Source organism: Delphinus delphis, chromosome 1 (genome assembly GCF_949987515.2).
Source record: "Delphinus delphis chromosome 1, mDelDel1.2, whole genome shotgun sequence".
Taxonomy (NCBI): Eukaryota; Metazoa; Chordata; class Mammalia; order Artiodactyla; family Delphinidae; genus Delphinus; species Delphinus delphis.
In genome coordinates, this window is record NC_082683.1 from 161,162,956 (window position 1) to 161,181,828 (window position 18,873).

The following is an 18,873-nucleotide window of genomic DNA, read 5'->3' on the forward strand; positions in this document are numbered from 1 at the left end:
TGGGCAGACACGGGCTTAATCTGCTAGCATAGAAATTCTACTAAAACCATAGGTGCACTGAGCTGTTGCCCAGGAAGACCCACGTCCACCTGAGGTGCTGTGGGCACTCCCTTCTGCCGCCTGGACTAAGGGGGACTCTTCTCGGGCCAATGCAACACCCACAACCAGGGCCAGAGCCCATCTGTCTCCAGAGGGAGGGGCTCACTCCACCTCGGAAATAAGTTTCAACTTATGCCACTGGTGCCATGCTTTTACGTTTTTCATTGAGAAAGTTTTCCCTCTTGGTGAGACGCTTCTTTTTAAAACAAAACAGAAAATAAAACATGACAACCTCCCAAAAAATGTTTCTTCCGAAAGCCTCCAAGCGGCTCGCGTCTCGCCCATCTGGGCCTCGCCTTCTGAGATGCGGATTGCTGACTAGCAGAACTCTGAGAAAAAGGTACCCAGACAATCACTCTTCCTCAAAACCACCTGCCTGAAGGTGTTCTTGTCACATGAAGCTTCCGAGGTTCTCAAAGGAGACGGGCCAAATTGTGGAATTGGAAAGCAGGGCAGGGGAAGGAACAAAAGGCTCTGAATAGACTACAAACCACTGAGTTGTACACATTGAAAGATGTTTATTTTATGTAGCTATATCTCAATAAAGCTGTTATGAAGGGAAAAAGGCTGGGGCAGTGAGAAAAAGAAGGTTCAGGTGGTGGGATCGGATGTGATCACTGACAAGTCATGTATTGTCTCCTGCAGCCCTCATCAGGTCTTTATAATAGCCACACACTCATTTAATTCGACAAATAGTAATTAACCCTCCAGTACAAGCCAGGCACTGGAGTGGGCAGGAAGACCTTGGGCTGGGGTAAGTGACGTGAGATTGTGGGTAAGAGCCTTCGGTCCAGGAGGAGACCTCTTCTCTGTAAAGTGAAGGGGTTGGACAGCCCTAAAGCTGCCTGGACCTGGGAAAAGGGGACCATTTTCTTTGTTGAGATTTTAGGACAGCTGACAGGCTCTTGTCCACAAACACCAAATTATTCTTGGCTTTGGGGTCAAACTTCTCAGTCAGTGAAGACCAAAGCCTACAGAAGACCTGGCCATGGCCCCTACACAGTCCAGGTTCCAGGACAGCCCTGGTCTCATGTCATTTTTTTCTTTTCAAGAAAAATGATTTCTTCAATGAATTTAAGACCTTTCATAAAATAAACGCTTATAAGTATCCACCAATAGACAAATGGATGATGTGGTATATATACACAATGGAATATTACTCAGCCATAAGAAAGAATGAAATAATGCCATTTGCAACAACACGGGTGGACCTAGAGATTATCATACTAAGTGAAGTAAGTCAGAAAGAGAAAGGCTAATACCACATGATATCACTTATATGAATCTAAAATACGACACAAATGAACCTATCTACAGAACAAAAATAGGCTCACAGAAACAGAGAACAGCATTGTGGTTGCCAAGGAGGGGGAAGGGGGGAGAGGGAAGGATTGCGAGTTTGGGATTAGCAAAGGCAAACTACTATATATAGGATGGATAAACAACAAGGTCTTAACTGTATAGCACAGGGAGCTACATTCAATATCCTGTGATAAACCATAATGGAGAAGAATATATATTTATGCATAACTGAATCACTTCGCCGTACAGCAGAAATTAACACAACACTGTAAATCAACTATACTTCCGTAAACTAAATTTTAAAAAATGAAATTCTGCTATTTGCAACAATGTGGGTGGACCTGGAGGGTATTATGCTTAGTGAAATACGTCAGACAAAGACAAATACTGTATGATATCACTTATGTGTGGAATCTAAAAAAATAAAACAAATGAATGAATATAACAAAGAAGAAACACAGAGAGAACAAACTAGTGGTTACCACTGGAGAGAGGCAAAGGCGGAGGGGCAAGTTAGGGGCAAGTCTGTTAGAGATACAAACTACTATGTACAGAATCAATAAGCAACAAGGATATATTATACAGCACAGGGACTATAGCCAAAACTTTGTAATAACTTTAAATCTATAAAAACACTGAATCACTATGTTGTACACCTGAAACTAATGTAATGTTGTAAATCTACTAAACTTCAATAAAAATACATCCTCCCAAGGCCGACCTCTGCCCGTTGCCCAGGTGATAGGGCTTCAGGGCTACAAACCACCTACATGGCCTCCAGGATGAATAAACGGTTTCCCTGGAATCATGAGCTGGGAAGTTCAAACACAACCTAGGACCTAACTTTTACAGTAAGATAACTACAGGTAAAGCTTGCAGGGCATTTGTGCATGTGTCTGCGTGTCCAGATACACAGGCACACATTCATTCTCCAGTTTGATGCTCCCACAGCCTTTTACCAAACGGCAGAGTCGGCCTCAGAGACACGTCCCTCTCAGAGACCCAGGGTTTGGGGGTTATAATGGCAGAACCTTCTGGTAAATGGTAAACCAAGCCCTAGAGAATGTGTGCTGTTGCCCCCTTGCCCCCAGCGTGTTGGGTATGGGAGGTCCCAGCAGTGCCCAGCAGGAGGTCCCAGGTCTCAGCTCTGAGCCACATGGGACCAGATGCTGAAAAAGCTGCCCTGCTTACAGCTCTCCCGCTCGCCCTTGTGCCACTGTGAGGAAAAGCCCAGGATGAGCTTGGGAACAAAGGACATTTTGTTCATGTTAACTGGTAGTGATAACCCCCTTTCTGACCATGGAGTGCTTCGTGGTTAAACAGAACATAAACGACCCTGCGAGGTGGCAGAGCGGGGACTATTTCCATTTCACGGATGGGGAAATGGGCTCAGAGAGGTGAAGGGGCTCAGGGCTGCACGGATCTGAAAAATCAGAACTAGCTCTGGGGCCTCCTAACTTCTAGTTCACCCCCTTTCCACAACACCTCGTGGCTTCATGAATCTGATGCGCAACTGGAGATGTGATTTAGTTCAGTGCCCTCCAGGTCGCCCCACTGTATTTACCCTACCTGCCTGCCTATATATTGCAGCATCACTTAAAAGCCAATGTATAAATGTCACTGTGCCAAGCGACACTCGCTCAGTGAGTCTCCCATGGGACGTATCCCGTAGTGAGCTGGGTCACAGCCTGGGCAGCGATACTTTGAGGGGTGACCAGGTCCGGTTCAAGAATGTAAATAGCATCCACATTTCTTCCCAGATGTTGCAAGAAACGGAGCTGCTGTGGGGAGTGGACGTGGTCAGTCAGCAGGTGATACTAAGGAAGTCTGTGCTGCAATCAGGTGTAGACCCAGGGGCGTGCTGATCAGAGGACAGTTGACTCGGTGCCTACTACAGAGCGCATCACTCCCCAGATGTGCACTGCGCTCCTGCTGAGATGCAAGGTCAAAGGGGACAGGGTCCCTGCAGTAGACCGTATGTTTGAGAGTGAGAGCGCCCTTAAGGAAAATGAACTAGGGAAAGATAGGGAGTCTGGGGAGGAGGAGGAGAGCCACAATTTTAAGTAAGATCGTCTGGAAGGTGTTATGGGCTGAGCTGTGTCCCCTCAAAACTCCTATGTTGAAGTCCTAACTCCCAGTGCCTCAGAATGAGACTGTGTTTGGAGATAAGGTCTTTAAGGGGGTAAATAACTTAAAATGAGGTCTTGAGGATGGGCCCTAACCCCATATGACTGGTGTCCTTATAAGAAGAGGAGATCTGGACACAGAGACACACAGACAGAAGACCATGTAAAGACACATGGGGGAAAGTGGTTGTCTACAAGCCAAGGAGACAGAACTCAGGAGAAACCAACCTTGCTAATACCTTGACCTTGGGCTTCCAGCTTCCAGAACTGTGAGAAAATAAATTTCTCATATTGAAATGCATTGAGGGCTTTCCTGGTGGCGCAGTGGTTAAGCATCCACCTGCCAATGCAGGAGACACGGGTTCGAGCCCTGGTCCGGGAAGATCCTACATGCCGCGGAGCAACTAAGCCCGCAAGCCACAACTACTGAGCCCACATACCACAACTACTGAAGCCTGTGCGCCTAGAACCTATGCTGTGTAACAAGAGAAGCCACTGCAATGAGAAGCCCACACACCGCAACCAAGAGTAGCCTCCGCTCGCCGCAACTAGAGAAAGCCCGCGTGCAGCAACGAGGACACAATGCAGCAAAAAAAAAAAAAAAAAAAAAAAATGCATTGAATGATGAAATTTTGGATATACTGGGTTAAGTACAATATACTGATAAAGTTAATTTCACCTGTTCCTTTTTACTTTTTTTATAATATAGGTACCAGAAATTTTAAGATTACACCTGTGGCTCATGTTATATTTCTTTTTAACAGTTCTGGCCTAGGGCCACGTGGGTCACCATGAGGACCTGAGATTTTACTTGAGTGACGTGAGAGCCATTGGAGGGTTTCCAGCCCAAAGGTAACATTATCTGATTCACTTGTGTTTTAAAAGGATCCCTCTTATTGCCACGTTGAGGACAGACTATAAGGGAGGTCAGTATGGGCAAGCAGCCCGTTAAGAGGCCACTGCACTCTGGAGAAGATGGAGGCTTGGACCAGTGAAGTAGACACAAGATGGTGAGAAGTGGTCAGATACTGACTACATTACGAAAGCAGAGCCAAGTGTTTCCTGACAGACTGGGCGTGGGGTGTGAGAAAAAGAGGAGTCAAGGATGAATCCCAGCTTTTGGCCTGAGCTACTGGAAGGATGCCATTTGCTGCGATGGGGAAAGACGAGGGAGAAGTAAGTTTGGGGAAGAAAATCAGAAGTTTGGTTTTGGATAAGTTAAGTCTATGATGCCTTTTGCTTTCCAAGGGGAGATATTGAGAAGTCAGTTGGGTATAAAACTCCGGAGGTCAAGGGAGAGGTCTGAGCTGGAGATCTGGATCTGGGAGTCATCATCACAAGGATGCAATGTAAAGCCAGGAGACTCAGCATGAACATCGGGGGAGGGAGGTGGTGTAGGCAGAAAAGAGATCAAGGTCAAAGAGAAGATCGAGAGCAAGAAGATCAAGTGCCCTGGGGAACTCCCAAGTTTAGACGCTGATGAGATGAGCAAAGGGAACAGAGAAGGAGTCACAAGGTATAAAGAAAACTAGGAGAGGGTGATGTTCCAGAAGCTGAGTGAAGACAGTGTTTGGAGGAGGGAGTGAGCAATTGTGTCCAATGCGACTGAGAGGTCTGGGAAGTTGACGGCCGAATTGACCACTGGATTCAGAAAATCTGGAGGAGACTGGTGATGCTGATAAGTGCAATTTAGGTGACTGATGGAGGTAAAAACATGCTTAGAGTGGGTTCCAGAGAAAATGAGGGAAGAGGGATTGATGACAACAAATCTAGACAACTCTTTCAGGGGACTGAGCCACAAAGGGGAACAGAGAGATGGGCAATGGGCAGAGGTGGGTGTGGGATCAAGAGATCCTATTTCAAAATGATGGGAGACAATTTCAGTATGTATATGTGCTAATAATGAGTCACTAGACAAAGGAAAATTGATGATGTCTGAAAGAGTGGGAATTCTTCTGGTGTTTTCCTAATCTCCAGAGTAGGCTTATGTTGCTTTTTCTGTCTTATCAACTTCAGACATCATTTATTGACTTTCTGCTATGATACATAAGAGTTAGCTTACTTAACCATTCCTCATCTCCCTTCTACTCTTGTTCCCACATTATCCCATTGTCCCAAGACATCGCTACTGTATTTCAGTGCATCTGTTGATTTCCTTGGTAGTCTATTTCTTGGTCTAGCAACTACAGACAGTATGTCTTGATCACTCACTCCACATGAGGAGGGTATTCACATCTCTACCCCACCCTCCACACATTAGTCAGCTTTGGTAGGCTGTGCTGGGACAATAACAACACTAACACAACAACAGAAAAATCTCAGTAACTCAGGCTTATTACTCACTCATGTGACATGTCATGCTCTGCTTCTGATACCCTCTTTATTCTGGGAGCCAGGTTAAAGAGCAGCCCCCATCTGAGACCTGCCATTCTCGTGAGAGAGGGAAAAGAACAGTGGCAGAACCCCAATACCTCTGAAGATGTCTGCTCAGGCATGGCCTATGTCACTTCCACTCACTCAACTGGCCAAAGCAAGTCACATGGCCAAGCCTGATATCGACGCGCAGGAAACGAAGTAGTCCCCTCCCACAGGAATCGTGGCGAGCCACAGGGCATTAAGTGGAGATGTGCCGTCATCTTTCAGTGGCTAAGTGGGAACAATAATTTAATCTATCACAATCTACCTGCCAACTTCTACAAGCTGTTTTTTTTTTTAAATTTTATATTGCCAAGGTAAAAAAAATCTTTCACACTCCTTTATAGCTATTGTTAAGTACTCTTCAGTGCTTTGCCTGTGGTTGGTTTTAAAAGTTGAAAACCACTGAAGAGGGCGGAGTCAAGATGGCGGACTAGGAGAACGTGGAATTCGCGTCTCTGCACAACTAGGGCACATACCAGGCACCTGTGGGGGACCACTTACACCTAAGGGGACGGGAGGAACCTCCAGTGACCGGGTAGGCCGTGGGGCATGGCGGGAGTGAAGGGGGAGGAGTAGTGGAGGCCAGACGGAACTGGCGCCCCTGAGGGATGGCTGGGGGAGAAGGGATCCCACATCCGAAGGGAACATTGGGGGACGATTGGGAGGGTGAAGGATCAAAAGGGAGGGTGGCCAGGTTTCCCCTGCCCACTTGGACCCCCAGGAACCTGCTGAGATCCCGGGCCTGATCCTCTGCCCACCTAGGCCCCCTCCAGCTATGTGGGTCCTGAGGGAGTGGGAAGGAGGGAAGGGGGAGCAAAAGTACAGGCCGGAACTACAGGACTGGCACCCCTGAGGGGTGGCTGGGGGAGGGGAGGAGTTCCTACACCCAGCAGGACCCACCCACCATTAGAGGTCCAGCAGGAACAGAGGAGACCCTGGGGGAGACCATGGGTGGGGTGGCATGGAGGAACAGAAGGGAAAGCGGCCAGTGCTTTCCCTGTCCACTTGGGCACCAGGGAGCCTGTTGGGTTCCCAGGCCAATCCTCTGCTCTCGGAGCCTCCCTCCTCCCGTGCAGGGCCCAAGCCCCGCCCTTGCACCCCCACCCAGGGCCCCACCTCTACACTCGGAGACCCCCTCCATCACGCTGGGCCTAAACCCCACCCAGGGCCTTACCTCCAAACTCCGAAACTCCACACTCCAGAGGCCCTCCTTTCCACGTGCTGCCTCTGCCCTTCTGGGCAGGTCCTAAGCAGATGCCCCGCCCCACACTCAAACATCACCCGCCCCTCTGCCTAGGTCCCGCCCCACCATAAACCCTGCCCCTGCCTAAGTTCCACCCCCACCTAAACTCCGCCTCCACAGCCAAGGATTTTTTTTTTTCTGTTGTGGTTTTATTTTACCTTGTTGCAGTTGTTTCAATTATATTTTTATTTTTCCTAATATATTTTTTATCTTTCTAATTTTATTTTGTTTATTATTCTTTATTATTGTATTGCTCCTTTTTTTTTGTTTTGCTTTTTGCAACGCCACACAACTTGCGGGATCTTGGTTCCCAGGCCGGAGGTCAGGCCTGAACTCCTGTGGTGGGAGCTCTGAGTCCAAACCACTGGACTAACAGAGAACCTCGGACCACAGGGAATATTAATCAGAGTGAGGCCTCCTGGAGGTCCTCATCTCAGCACCAAGACCCAGCGCTATCCAACTGCCTGCAAACTCCAGTGCTGGACACCTCAGGTCAAACAACCAGTAAAACAGGAATACAGCCACACCCATCAAAAAAAAAAAATAGAAACGACAAGAAAATGTTACAGATGAAGAAGTAAGGTAAAAACCTACAAGACCAAATAAATGAAGATGAAATAGACAACCTACCTGAAAAAGAATTCAGAGTAATGATGGTAAAGATGATCCAAAATCTCAGAAACAGAATGGAGAAAATACAACAGAAACATTCAACACTGATCTAGAAGAACTAAAGAGCAAACAAACAGTGATGAACAACACAATTACTGAAATTAAAAATACTCTAGAAGGAATCAATAACAGAATAACTGAGGCAGAAGAAAGGATAACTGACCTGGAAGATAAAATGGTGGAAATAACTGCCAGTAAGCAGAATAAAGAAAAAAGAATGAAAAGAATTGAGGACAGTCTCAGAGACCTCTGGGACAACATTAAACGCACCAACATTCGAATTATAGGGGTCCCAGAAGAAGAAGAGAAAAAGAAAGGGACTGAGAAAATATTTGAAGAGATTATAGTCAAAAACTTCCCTAACATGGGAAAGGAAATAGTCAATCAAATCCAGGAAGCTCAAAGAGTCCCATACAGGATAAACCCAACGAGAAACATGCTGAGACACATATTAATCAAACTATCAAAAATTAAATACAAAGAAAAAATATTAAAAGTAGCAAGGGAAAAGTAACAAACAACACACAAGGGAATCCCCATAAGGTTAACAGCTGATCTTTCAGCAGAAACTCTGCAAGCCAGAAGGGAGTGGCAGGACATATTTAAAGTGATGAAAGGCAAAAACCTACAACCAAGATCACTCTACCCAGCAAGGATCTCATTCAGATTCATTGGAGAAATCAAAAGCTTTACAGACAAGCAAAATCTATGAGAATTCGGCACCACCAAACCAGCTTTACAGCAAATGCTAAAGGAACTTCTCTAAGCGAGAAACACCAGAGAAGAAAAGGACCCACAAAAACAAACCCAAATCAATTAAGAAAATGGTAATAGGAACATACATCTTGATAATCACCTTGAATGTCAATGGATTAAATGCTCCAACCAAAAGACATAGACTGGCTGAATGGATACAAAAACAAGACCCTTATATATGCTATCTACAAGAGATGCACTTCAGACCTATGGATGCATACAGACTGAAAGTGAGGGGATGGAAAAAGATATCCATGCAAATCAAAATCACAAGAAAGCTGGAGTAGCAATACTCATATCAGATAAAATAGACTTTAAAATAAAGACTGTTACAAGAGTCTTTTTACTACATTTGATCAAGGGATCTATCCAAGAAGAAAACGTAACAATTATAAATTTTTATGCACCCAACATAGGACCACCTCAATACATAAGGCAAATGCTAACAGCCATAAAAGGAGAAATTGACAGTAAGACAATAATAGTGGGGGACTTTAACACCCCACTTACACCAACAGACAGGTCATCTAGACAAAAAATAAATAAAGAAACACAAGCTTTAAATGACACAATAGACCAGATAGACTTAATTGATATTTTTAGGACATTCCACCTGAAAGTGGAAAAATACACTTTCTTCTCAAATGCACACAGAAAGTTCTCCAGAATAGATCACATTTTGGGTCACAATCAAACCTTGGAAAATTTAAGAAAATTGAAATTGTATCAGGCATCTTTTCCGACCATAACACTATGAGATTAGAAATCAGTTACAGGAAAAAAACAGGAAAAAACACAAATACATGGAGGCTAATCAGTGCACTGCTAAATAACCAAGAGATCACTGAGGAAATCAAAAAGGAAATCAAAAAATACCTAGAAACAAATGATAACAAAAACACGATGATCCAAAACCTATGGGACGCAGCAAAAGCAGTTCTAAGAGGGAAGTTCATAGCAATTCAAGCTCACCTCAAGAAACCAGAAAAATCTCAAATAAACAATCTAACCTTACACCTAAAGCAACTAGAAAAAGAAGAACAAACAAAATCCAAAATTAGTGGAAGGAAAGAAAACATAAAGATCAGAGTAGAAATAAATGAAATAGAAACAAAGAAAATAGCAAAGATCAATAAAACTAAAAGCTGGTTCTTTGAGAAGATAAACAGAATTGATAAACCTTTATCCAGAATAATCAAAAACAAAGAGGGAGAGGACACAAATCAATAAAATTAGAAATGAAAAAGGAGAGATTACAACTGACACCACAGAATACAAAAGATCATAAGAGACTACTACAAGCAACTATACGCCAATAAAATGGACAAATTCGTGGAAAAGTACAACCTTCCAAAATTGAACCAGGAAGAATTAGAAAATATAAACAGACCAATCACAGGTAATTAAATTGAAACTGTAATTAAAAATCTTCCAACAAACAAAAGTCCAGGACCAGATGGCTTCACAGGTGAATCCTATCAAACTTTTAGAGAAGAGTGACACTTATCCTTCTCAAACTCTTCCAAAACATTGTGGAGGGAAGAACACTCCCAAAGTCGTTCTACGAGGCTACCATCACCCTGATACCAAAACCAGACAAAGATATCACACACACACAAAAAAAATTATAGACCAATATCACCGATGAACACAGACGCAAAAATCCTCAACAAAATACTAGCAAACAGAATCCAACAACACATTAAAAGAATGATACACCATGACCAAGTGAGATTTATCCCAGGGATGCAAGGATTCTTCAATATACGCAAAACAATGTGATACACCATATTAACAAATTAAAGAATAAAAACTATATGTCATCTCTTCATCTCTGCAACAGATGCAGAAAAAGCTTTTGACAAAATTCAACACCAATTTATGATAAAAACTCTCCAGAAAGTGGGCATAGAGGGAACCTACCTCAACATAATAAAAGCCACATACAACAAACCCACACCAAACATCATTCTCAATGGTGAAAAACTGAAAGCATTTCCTCTAAGATCAGGAACAAGACAAGGATGTCCACTCTTGCCCTGTTATTCAACATAGTATTGGAAGTCCTAGCCATGGCAATCAGAGAAGAAAAAGAAATAAAAGGAATACAAATGGGAAAAGAAGAAGTAAAATTGTCACTGTTTGCCAATGACATGATACTATACACAGAAAATCCTAAAGATGCCACCAGAAAACTACTAGAACTAATCAATGAATTTGGTAAGGTTGCAGGATACAAAATTAATGAACAGAAATCTCTTGCATTCCTATACACTAACAATGAAAGGTCAGAAAGAGAAATTAAGGAAACAATCCCATTTACCATCACAACAAAAAGAATAAAATACCCAGGAATAAACGTACTCAAGGAGGCAAAAGACCTGTACATAGAAAACTATAAAACACTGATGAAAGAACTCAAAGGTAATATAAACAGAGGGAGAGACAGACCATGCTCCTGGATTGGAAGAATCAATATTGTGAAAATGACTATACTACCCAAAGCAATCTACAGGTTCAATGCAATCCCCATCAAATTACCGAAACCATTTTTCACAGAACTAGAACAAGAAATTTTACAATTTGTGGGCTTCCCATGTGGCACAGTGATTAAGAATCCGCCTCAATACAGGGGACATGTGTTCGAGCCCTGGTCCGGGAAGATCCCACATGTCGTGGAGCAACTAAGCCCATGCACCACAACTACTGAGCCTGTGCTCTAGAGCCTGCGAGCCACAACTACTGAGCCCACGTGCTACAACTACTGAAGCCTGCATGCCTAGAGCCTATGCTCCACAACAAGAGAAGCCACCATGATGAGAAGCCCACGCACCACAATGAAGAGTAGTCCCCACTCGCTGCATGTAGAGAAAGCCCGCGCACGGCGATGAAGACCCAACACAGCCAAAAATAAATAAAAATAAAAATTAATTAATTAAAAAAAAAAGAAATTTTACAATTTGTATGAAAGCACAAAAGACCCTGAATAGCCAAGGCAATCTTGAGAAAGAAAAACAAAGCTGGAGGAATCAGGCTCCCTGACTTCAGACTATACTGCAAAACTACAGTAATCAAGACAGTATGGTACTGGCACAAAAACAGAAATGTAGATCAATGGAACAAGATAGAAAGCCTAGAGACAAACCCACACACATATGGTCACCTTATCTTTGATAAAGGAGGCAAGAATATACAATGGAGAAAAGACAGCCTCTTCAATAAGGTGGTGCTGGGAAAAATGGACAGCTACATATAAAAGAATGAAATTAGAACACACCCTAACACCATACACAAAAATAAACTCAAAATGGATTAAAGACCTAAGTGTAAGGCTAGACACTATAAAACTCTTAAAGGAAACCATAGGCAGAACACTCTATGACATAAGTCACAGTAAGATCCTTTTTGACCCACCTCCTAGAATAAGGGAAATAAAAACAAAAATAAACAAATGGGACCTAATGAAACTTAAAAGCTTTTGCACAGCAAGGGAAACCATAAACAAGATGAAAAGACAACACTCAGAATGGGAGAAAATATTTGCAAATGAAGCAGCTGACAAATGATTAATCTCTAAACTATACAAGCAGCTCATGCAGCTCAATATCACAAAAACAAACAGCCCAGTCCAAAAATGGGCAAAAGACCTAAATAGACATTTCTCCAAAGAAGACCTACAGATGGCCAACAAATGCATGAAAAGATGCTCAGCATCACTAATTATTAGAGAAATGCAAATCAACACCACAATTAGGTATCACCTCACACCAGTCAGAATGGCCATCATCAAAACATCTATGAACAGGGGCTTCCCTGGTGGCACAGTGGTTGAGAGTCTGCCCACCGATGCAGGGGGCACGGGTTCATGCCCCGGTTTGGGAAGATCCCACATGCCGTGGAGCAGCTAGGCCCGTGAGCCATGGCCGCTGAGCCTGCGCATCCAGAGCCTGTGCTCCGCAGCAGGAGAGGCCACAGCAGTGAGAGGCCCGCATACCGCAAAAAAAATAAATAAAAAAAATAAAGAGACATGCACCCCAATGTTCACTGCAGCACTATTTACAATAGCCAAGACATGGAAGCAACCTAAATGTCCATCAACAGATGATTGGATAAAGAAGTGTGGCACATATATACAATGGAATATTACTCAGCCATAAAAAGGAATGAAATTGAGTTATTTGTAGTGATGGACCTAGCATCTGTCATACAGAGTGAAGTAAGTCAGAAAGAGAAAAACAAATACCGTATGCTAACGCATTTATATGAAATTTTAAAAAGCAGTACTGATGAACCTAGTGGCAGGGCAGGAATAAAGACGCAGATGTAGAGAGCAGACTTGAAGGCACAAGGGGGAAGGGGAAACTGAGATAAAGTGAAAGAGTACCATTGACGTATAAACATTACCAAATGTGAAATGGATGGCTAGTGGGAAGCTGCTGCATGGCACAGGGAGATCAGCTCAGTGCTTTGTGACCACCTAGAGGGATGGGGTAGGGAAGGTGGGAGGGAGGCTCAAGAGGGAGGGGTTATGGGGATATATGTATACATATAGCTGATTCACTTTGTTGTACAGCAGAAACTAACACAACATTGTAAAGCATTTATACTCCAATAAAGATGTGGGGGAAAACCCACAAAACTGAGGAGCATTTATATCATTATGACTAAGCAAATATTCTTCACTACAGAATCAAAGGGAAGCTAAGAGCCCATACAGTGCACCACTGTTCCAATGACAGATTCTATGCACTTAAAAGAGCTTTCCTTACGTTCCACCACTTGCTTAAAATCAGGCCACATTTTGATTTGCTTCCTATTTGAGCTATATCTTTAATAATTTTTTGTTGTTGCTTTTCCTGAAGTTGTTATTACCTCTCTTTTTTATTGTTGGTAGAAGAAACATGTGCTTTCTACATCATATGCCTAGTATCCTCAAATTCTTTCTCATTGATTGTTTGGAATCTTCTATTCTTTTTGAAGCCTACTGGCCTCCTGATATAATTGGGTAGGTTGCTTCATTTGAGCCTATTAATGCTTTTGCATAGCTTTTTGTCTTTACTGCAGTTACTAATTGCCTTCTGTTTTTCTTGCTTGCTTTCTGTTTTGTATCACAACTTTAATCTCTTGCAGTACACCAATAATATTCTCTACTCTGTGGAATGTCCCCTCCTCACATCATCCTCAGAAACCTGCTTCCTGGAGCCTTCTACCCTCCCATTCTAATGAAGACTGACTGCTCTCCAGGCTTGCTGAACAATTTTATCCTGCATGGCTTTTCATGTCTACCCTGAATTGGATACATTATTCCCTGGATCTCATATCTTCTTTCTTGGTTTACTCCCTTGTTTTGCTGAAATACACCCTCAAATGATTTCCTTAAAAAGGTTGAGTAGGATGTAAACTTCCTTGGTCTTTTGATCCTCCGGCCTGACTCACTTCTATATAAAATAAAGGCATTGGGTGAGATGATCTCTAATGCCTATTCAAGGAGTAAAATTCTGGTCAGTGTGCATTCCATAAATAGCATGTTGATAGTATATCAAGGAGAAATTTTAAATGGTTCCTGCTCTCAAGGAACTTACAATCTATCTAGATAGACAAATAATAAACTCTTGAAGCAATAATAAAAAGGCAACAATACAAAAGATGCCACAGGGTAGGGCATGGTTCATCATCAACTAGAGGCTCAGGCTTAAAGGAAAGAGAGAGAGAAGCTGAGCCAACCTGTGGTGCTCTGACCAGGGAAGCAAGACCTTAGCTGAGTGTCAAAAAGTAGGCAATATATTAGGGACAGATTAAATATTTATGAATATTCAACAGTAGATTAATATCCAACATTAATCTGATGGAATGGTTAACAGTCACTGGAAGTTCTTCTCTGTCCAACTTTCCCTGCCACTATCTGAGTTATCAACATTTTCATTTCACCAAGTCAATAAAGATAAATAACAGTTTTCAAATATGAAAGTATCATTTGGATCCTAACCAATAGATAAACCCTCTGGCCATTTGGGGGCATAACGGTGAACTTCCATGACATGTGTGAGTAATTGTGTGTACTTATAAATGCCCTACCAGTTGGACTATGAAGGTCCATGGTCTTTATTAGTAGACTTTCACTGAATAGGAAATTACCATCATCCATTTTTCAAATTTATTTTGCATTGTTCCAATGAGGTGTCAGAGCGATCATAAATGACTTCTCCTTCCCATCCACTCCCCAGGAAAGGAAACATCCCTCTTATGTATGTTATCCCAACAGCACTGTTGCTTGGGTGGAGAAAGCACCAGGGAACTGTAAGGACTGGGCTTCTCCATGGCAGGTCCTGCAGACTGGGTGGACCTGAGACACTCTACCAGAGAAAAACAGTGCCTGCATTCAGCCTAACACTGGCACTCTCATCCAATTTGCAAATGAGGAGAGGACTTGCAGGTAAGGAAGCTTCCAGAAAAAAGAAGAGCTCTTTGGGCCAATGCTGTGACCAGTTTCCAGAGAGTGGGAGTGAAGTGAGGCTGGCAAGTGCTTGGGGCCTCGTGATGGATACGCTCAGCAAAGCCTAACCCAATACTACTCCCTCTGGGAGGCTTTCTCTGAACACCCACCCCAACCCTGGAAGAATCAATTACTGCTCAAATACTCTTCCTGCTGCCATCATGGCACTTTCAAATGTAAACAAAGTTTGCACCAATTTCCCTCAACTATCTATGACATCTTGACTGATTTATTCATCATCACATCCCCAGTGCCGGGCATGTGGTGGGTGCTCTGTGTTTGTCGAATGAATGAGTGAATGCATTAAAAGAAGCTTCGCTTCTTCAAAGGGCAGAGCCAGACACGAATACTCAGTTTTTGCAGGAGCATCAGATGAGCCAGGAGGACCTGGAGAGGTAGATCTGGGTTGAGGGAAAAATTTCTGAGAGCTGGGACCATTCAAACCACTGGGGAGGGGGCAGTGCAAAAAAAAAAAAAAAAAAGCCTGCAAGTTTTGCCTGGGCTGCTTTGCCGTCCAGGACTCTACTGCAGGTCGAGGGGAACAGAGAGATCAATAAGTACTCAGAAGAAAGGTCCCGGGGGCGGCCCCACATACCAGAGATGGGAGTAGCGCTCAGCTCTGTAGAAGGGCAAAGAGCCACAGGGACCCACGGTCTCCGGAACACTCTCTAACGGCCAGACCCTGAGCTTTACGTAATCTCATTTCATCCTCCCAGCAACCTGGAGAGACACGCATCCCTGACTCACAGATATGAAACACCAACAAAGATCTGGAACCCCTTCAGGGTGGAGAGGGGCAAGGGCCTGTGCACTCAGTCCACTGTACAATGATAGTCAAAACAAAATGATAAAAGGCCTGGATTTCGTCATTGAAAATTCCTAAGTCTGTACACCCATGGCTCATCTCAGCCTGTTTTATTACTTTTGTAGTTTGCTTTATTTCCTCTTTATTTTCTTCTGGCTTCTTAGAAAGGTTTCTTACAAAAATCCCATAGGATTCTGATCTAACAAAGGGAAGTGTAAAGAGAGAAGAGCTGGATGCCCAGGGCAGGGGGGCAGAAGGGCAGGGGGCGTGGCAGCAGGGCTAAGGGTGGGAAAGGGACCTAGTGAGGCAGACCCAGGAGGGCGGGCGCAGGTGCACAGGCGCTGTGGCCTCAGCCAGCAGAGACTTGACGTAGCTCCTCCCACCAGGCCCCAATGTGCTTCTTTCCTCAAAGACCATAAGATGGCATTTGCTTCACCACTTTAAGAAAAGTGGAATCGAGACACATCCCTGCTCGTGATCTTCACATCCCCGGAGAGATGGACAGGCAGTGTGTTTTTACTCCAGCAGGTGGGGATTTCTGACAACTTAAATTAACATCGCTTGCGTCCCCACCGTGTCTAAATGTACTAAGAGAGCCGCCCTGATGACACCAACCAGGCTGATGAAGGCACCAACAAGGCGGACGCCCAACTAAAGACCACCTAACTTCCTGCTCAGACAGATACGCTGCTCTGGCCACAGCCCCCCACCTCCCCCCAGGGGGCAGAAAGGTGAGCACGAAGGGGAAAGTGAACGCGACCTGCGTGGGTGGGTGTGATCTTCGCTATCAGCGCTGCAGAGGACCCTGCAGAGCTGGCTGAGAGCGGGGCCGTGAGAAAGGCCAAAGCAAAACAGAAAACCACTCCTAGCTGACCTCTGTTCTTGGGAACTTGGAGCCTTACAAGCGGCAAGCTTTCTCCTGGGCACAGAGGTGCCTGCCTCCCCAGTCCCGCATGGAATTGGGGGGGGGGGTGCTCTTAGCACGGAAGAACAGACGGTGCCAAGCTGGCAAGCTGGGAGTGCCGGGGAGGGCGCGCAGACAGATTTGGGCGTGGGGTTAGGAGAGGGAGGGTCAAGGAAACCTAGCATTTCCTCCCTTTATGCCCTCTTCGGCACTCCCATCTCTGTGATGGGCCTCTGTGTTAAAATTTGGGACACTGGTGCTATCAAGGACCCTGCAGGCAGCCAAAGTCCGACACCGAATTACAACCGCGCTCTCTCCACTTTCTCAGGAACGGAAGTGATGGGATGGAGTTATGGGGTCACCTCTGGCCAAGTGCGGTTCAAACCCACAGGCATCTAAACTAACAAAATCATCCCCCTTCCCCTCGGCGTCCTGCGGGGCTGCCGGCGGAATCGCGGGCACTCGGGAAGGAGGTGGGGGAGACTCTGGCTAAAGAGCTCTCGCCCACACACGCCCAGCACCGTGCGAACGCAGGCGGGGCTGAGAGGAGCCTTCTATCCGGGCTCGCCCCGCTTTTCCATAGCTCGGCCGACTTCTCGAATGCCCGAGACCTTGGTCACCCCCACCCACGGCCCCAACGCTCTTCCGGCTGGGGGCCCGCGCCCCTCCGAGACAGGAGCTCGTAGGGGGGCGAGCGCGGCGGAGGGAAAAGACAGGATTTGGGGGCGCTTGGAGGGGAACCTAGCCAGGGCCGAGAGAGCCGCCCGGGCCGCCGCCCGCGTGATCCAACATTCCCGGCAAAGTTTCTGGCTCTTTGGGCCCGGATCACCTGGCTCCCAGGTCGGAGAAGGTGAAAGGTGTGTCAGGAGCCCTTCGCCGCGCCTCCCTCCGGGCGCCCACTCCTGGCGCTTCTGCCACCTGCCAGAGGGCGCTGGGAGCGCCGGCACAGCACATGCCGCCCGTGGTTGCCGTCCGAGGGTCCCTCCCCGGCGCCTCCCCTGCCGCCCTCCCGCGCCGGTGCCCGGGGCGCAGGGGTCGCGGCCGCCGCGTCTTACCCAGTCCGGGCACGAAAGTGTTGAGGAAGAGACAGATGACGGCCACGGGGAAGGGCATGTAGGGGATGGCGGCGCGCAGGGGGCCCTTCTTCTCGCGGACCTGCACCACCACCCCGCTGGACGAGGACGTCCCCCGGTCCGCCGCCGCCACCGCAGCCACCGCCGCCGCCGCTGCCGCCGTCTCGGCGTCTTTGTGCGAAGGCTCCATGGCGGGGCGCGCTCCCCGGGAGCCGGGCTGCCGCGGCCGGGACTGCCGCCCAGTGCACAGGAGGCGGGTGGCGGCCGGCTCCGGGCTCCGGACTCCGGGCTCCGCGCCGAGCTCAGGCGTCCAGCGTGCTCGGTGTGCCGCGCGGCTCGCCCAGAACCCCGCACTCCCGCGTCCCCAAGAGCCCGGCCCTCTGCCGCGCGCTCCGCTGCGCTCCCACAGCCCCGGCGGAGGGGCGGGGAGGGCGGCGTGACACTCGGTGACAGCGCTCCGACGCCCCTCCCCGCGGGGCCCCTTCCCCGCCCTCCCCTCCGCTGCCCCCACCCCCCAAAATACCACTTACAAATCAGGGAGGAGGGAAGAAAGTAGAAGAGGAACGCAGAGGGAGCTGGTGTCCAGGTATTGGGAGGAATGGACACACGTCTCGCTCCCCAGACAGGTGAACCAGGAGGGAACCGCAGCCAAGGACACCGCGAATTGGGCGTGTGCGCTCGGCTGGCACGGCGGGGAAAGGCTTCGAGGTTGAGTCCTTTACTCCGGAGGATGCATTTAACGCTAGGGAGATGGAGGCAAGGAACGCGCCGCGCCTGGTATCTAGTACGCTTTAAATTCGTTCTGATTTAAATGGACTTGAGTCAGAGCAAAAGCGATTTTAGGATCGATAATCGAGCTGAAAGCAGGAGACGCAGCTTTTCAAACAGGTCCATGAGACTAGTTTAAATGGGACCCTTCCCTACATACACACACACACACACACACACACACACACACACACACACACACACACAGATGCGA

At 46.2% G+C, this 18,873-nt stretch overlaps 1 protein-coding gene across 1 annotated transcript in view; it reads right to left on the bottom strand.

The window, feature by feature from the left end:
• The window catches only part of STUM (stum, mechanosensory transduction mediator homolog), a 67,346-nt gene extending 49,054 nt beyond the window's left edge, over positions 1 to 18,292 (bottom strand). The window contains exon 1 of the mRNA XM_059997388.1: positions 17,874 to 18,292. Coding sequence (XP_059853371.1) covers positions 17,874 to 18,081 — 208 coding nt within the window. The 5' untranslated portion in view covers positions 18,082 to 18,292. The remainder of the gene's footprint in view (positions 1 to 17,873) is intronic.
• Between the last annotated feature and the right edge of the window lie 581 nt (positions 18,293 to 18,873).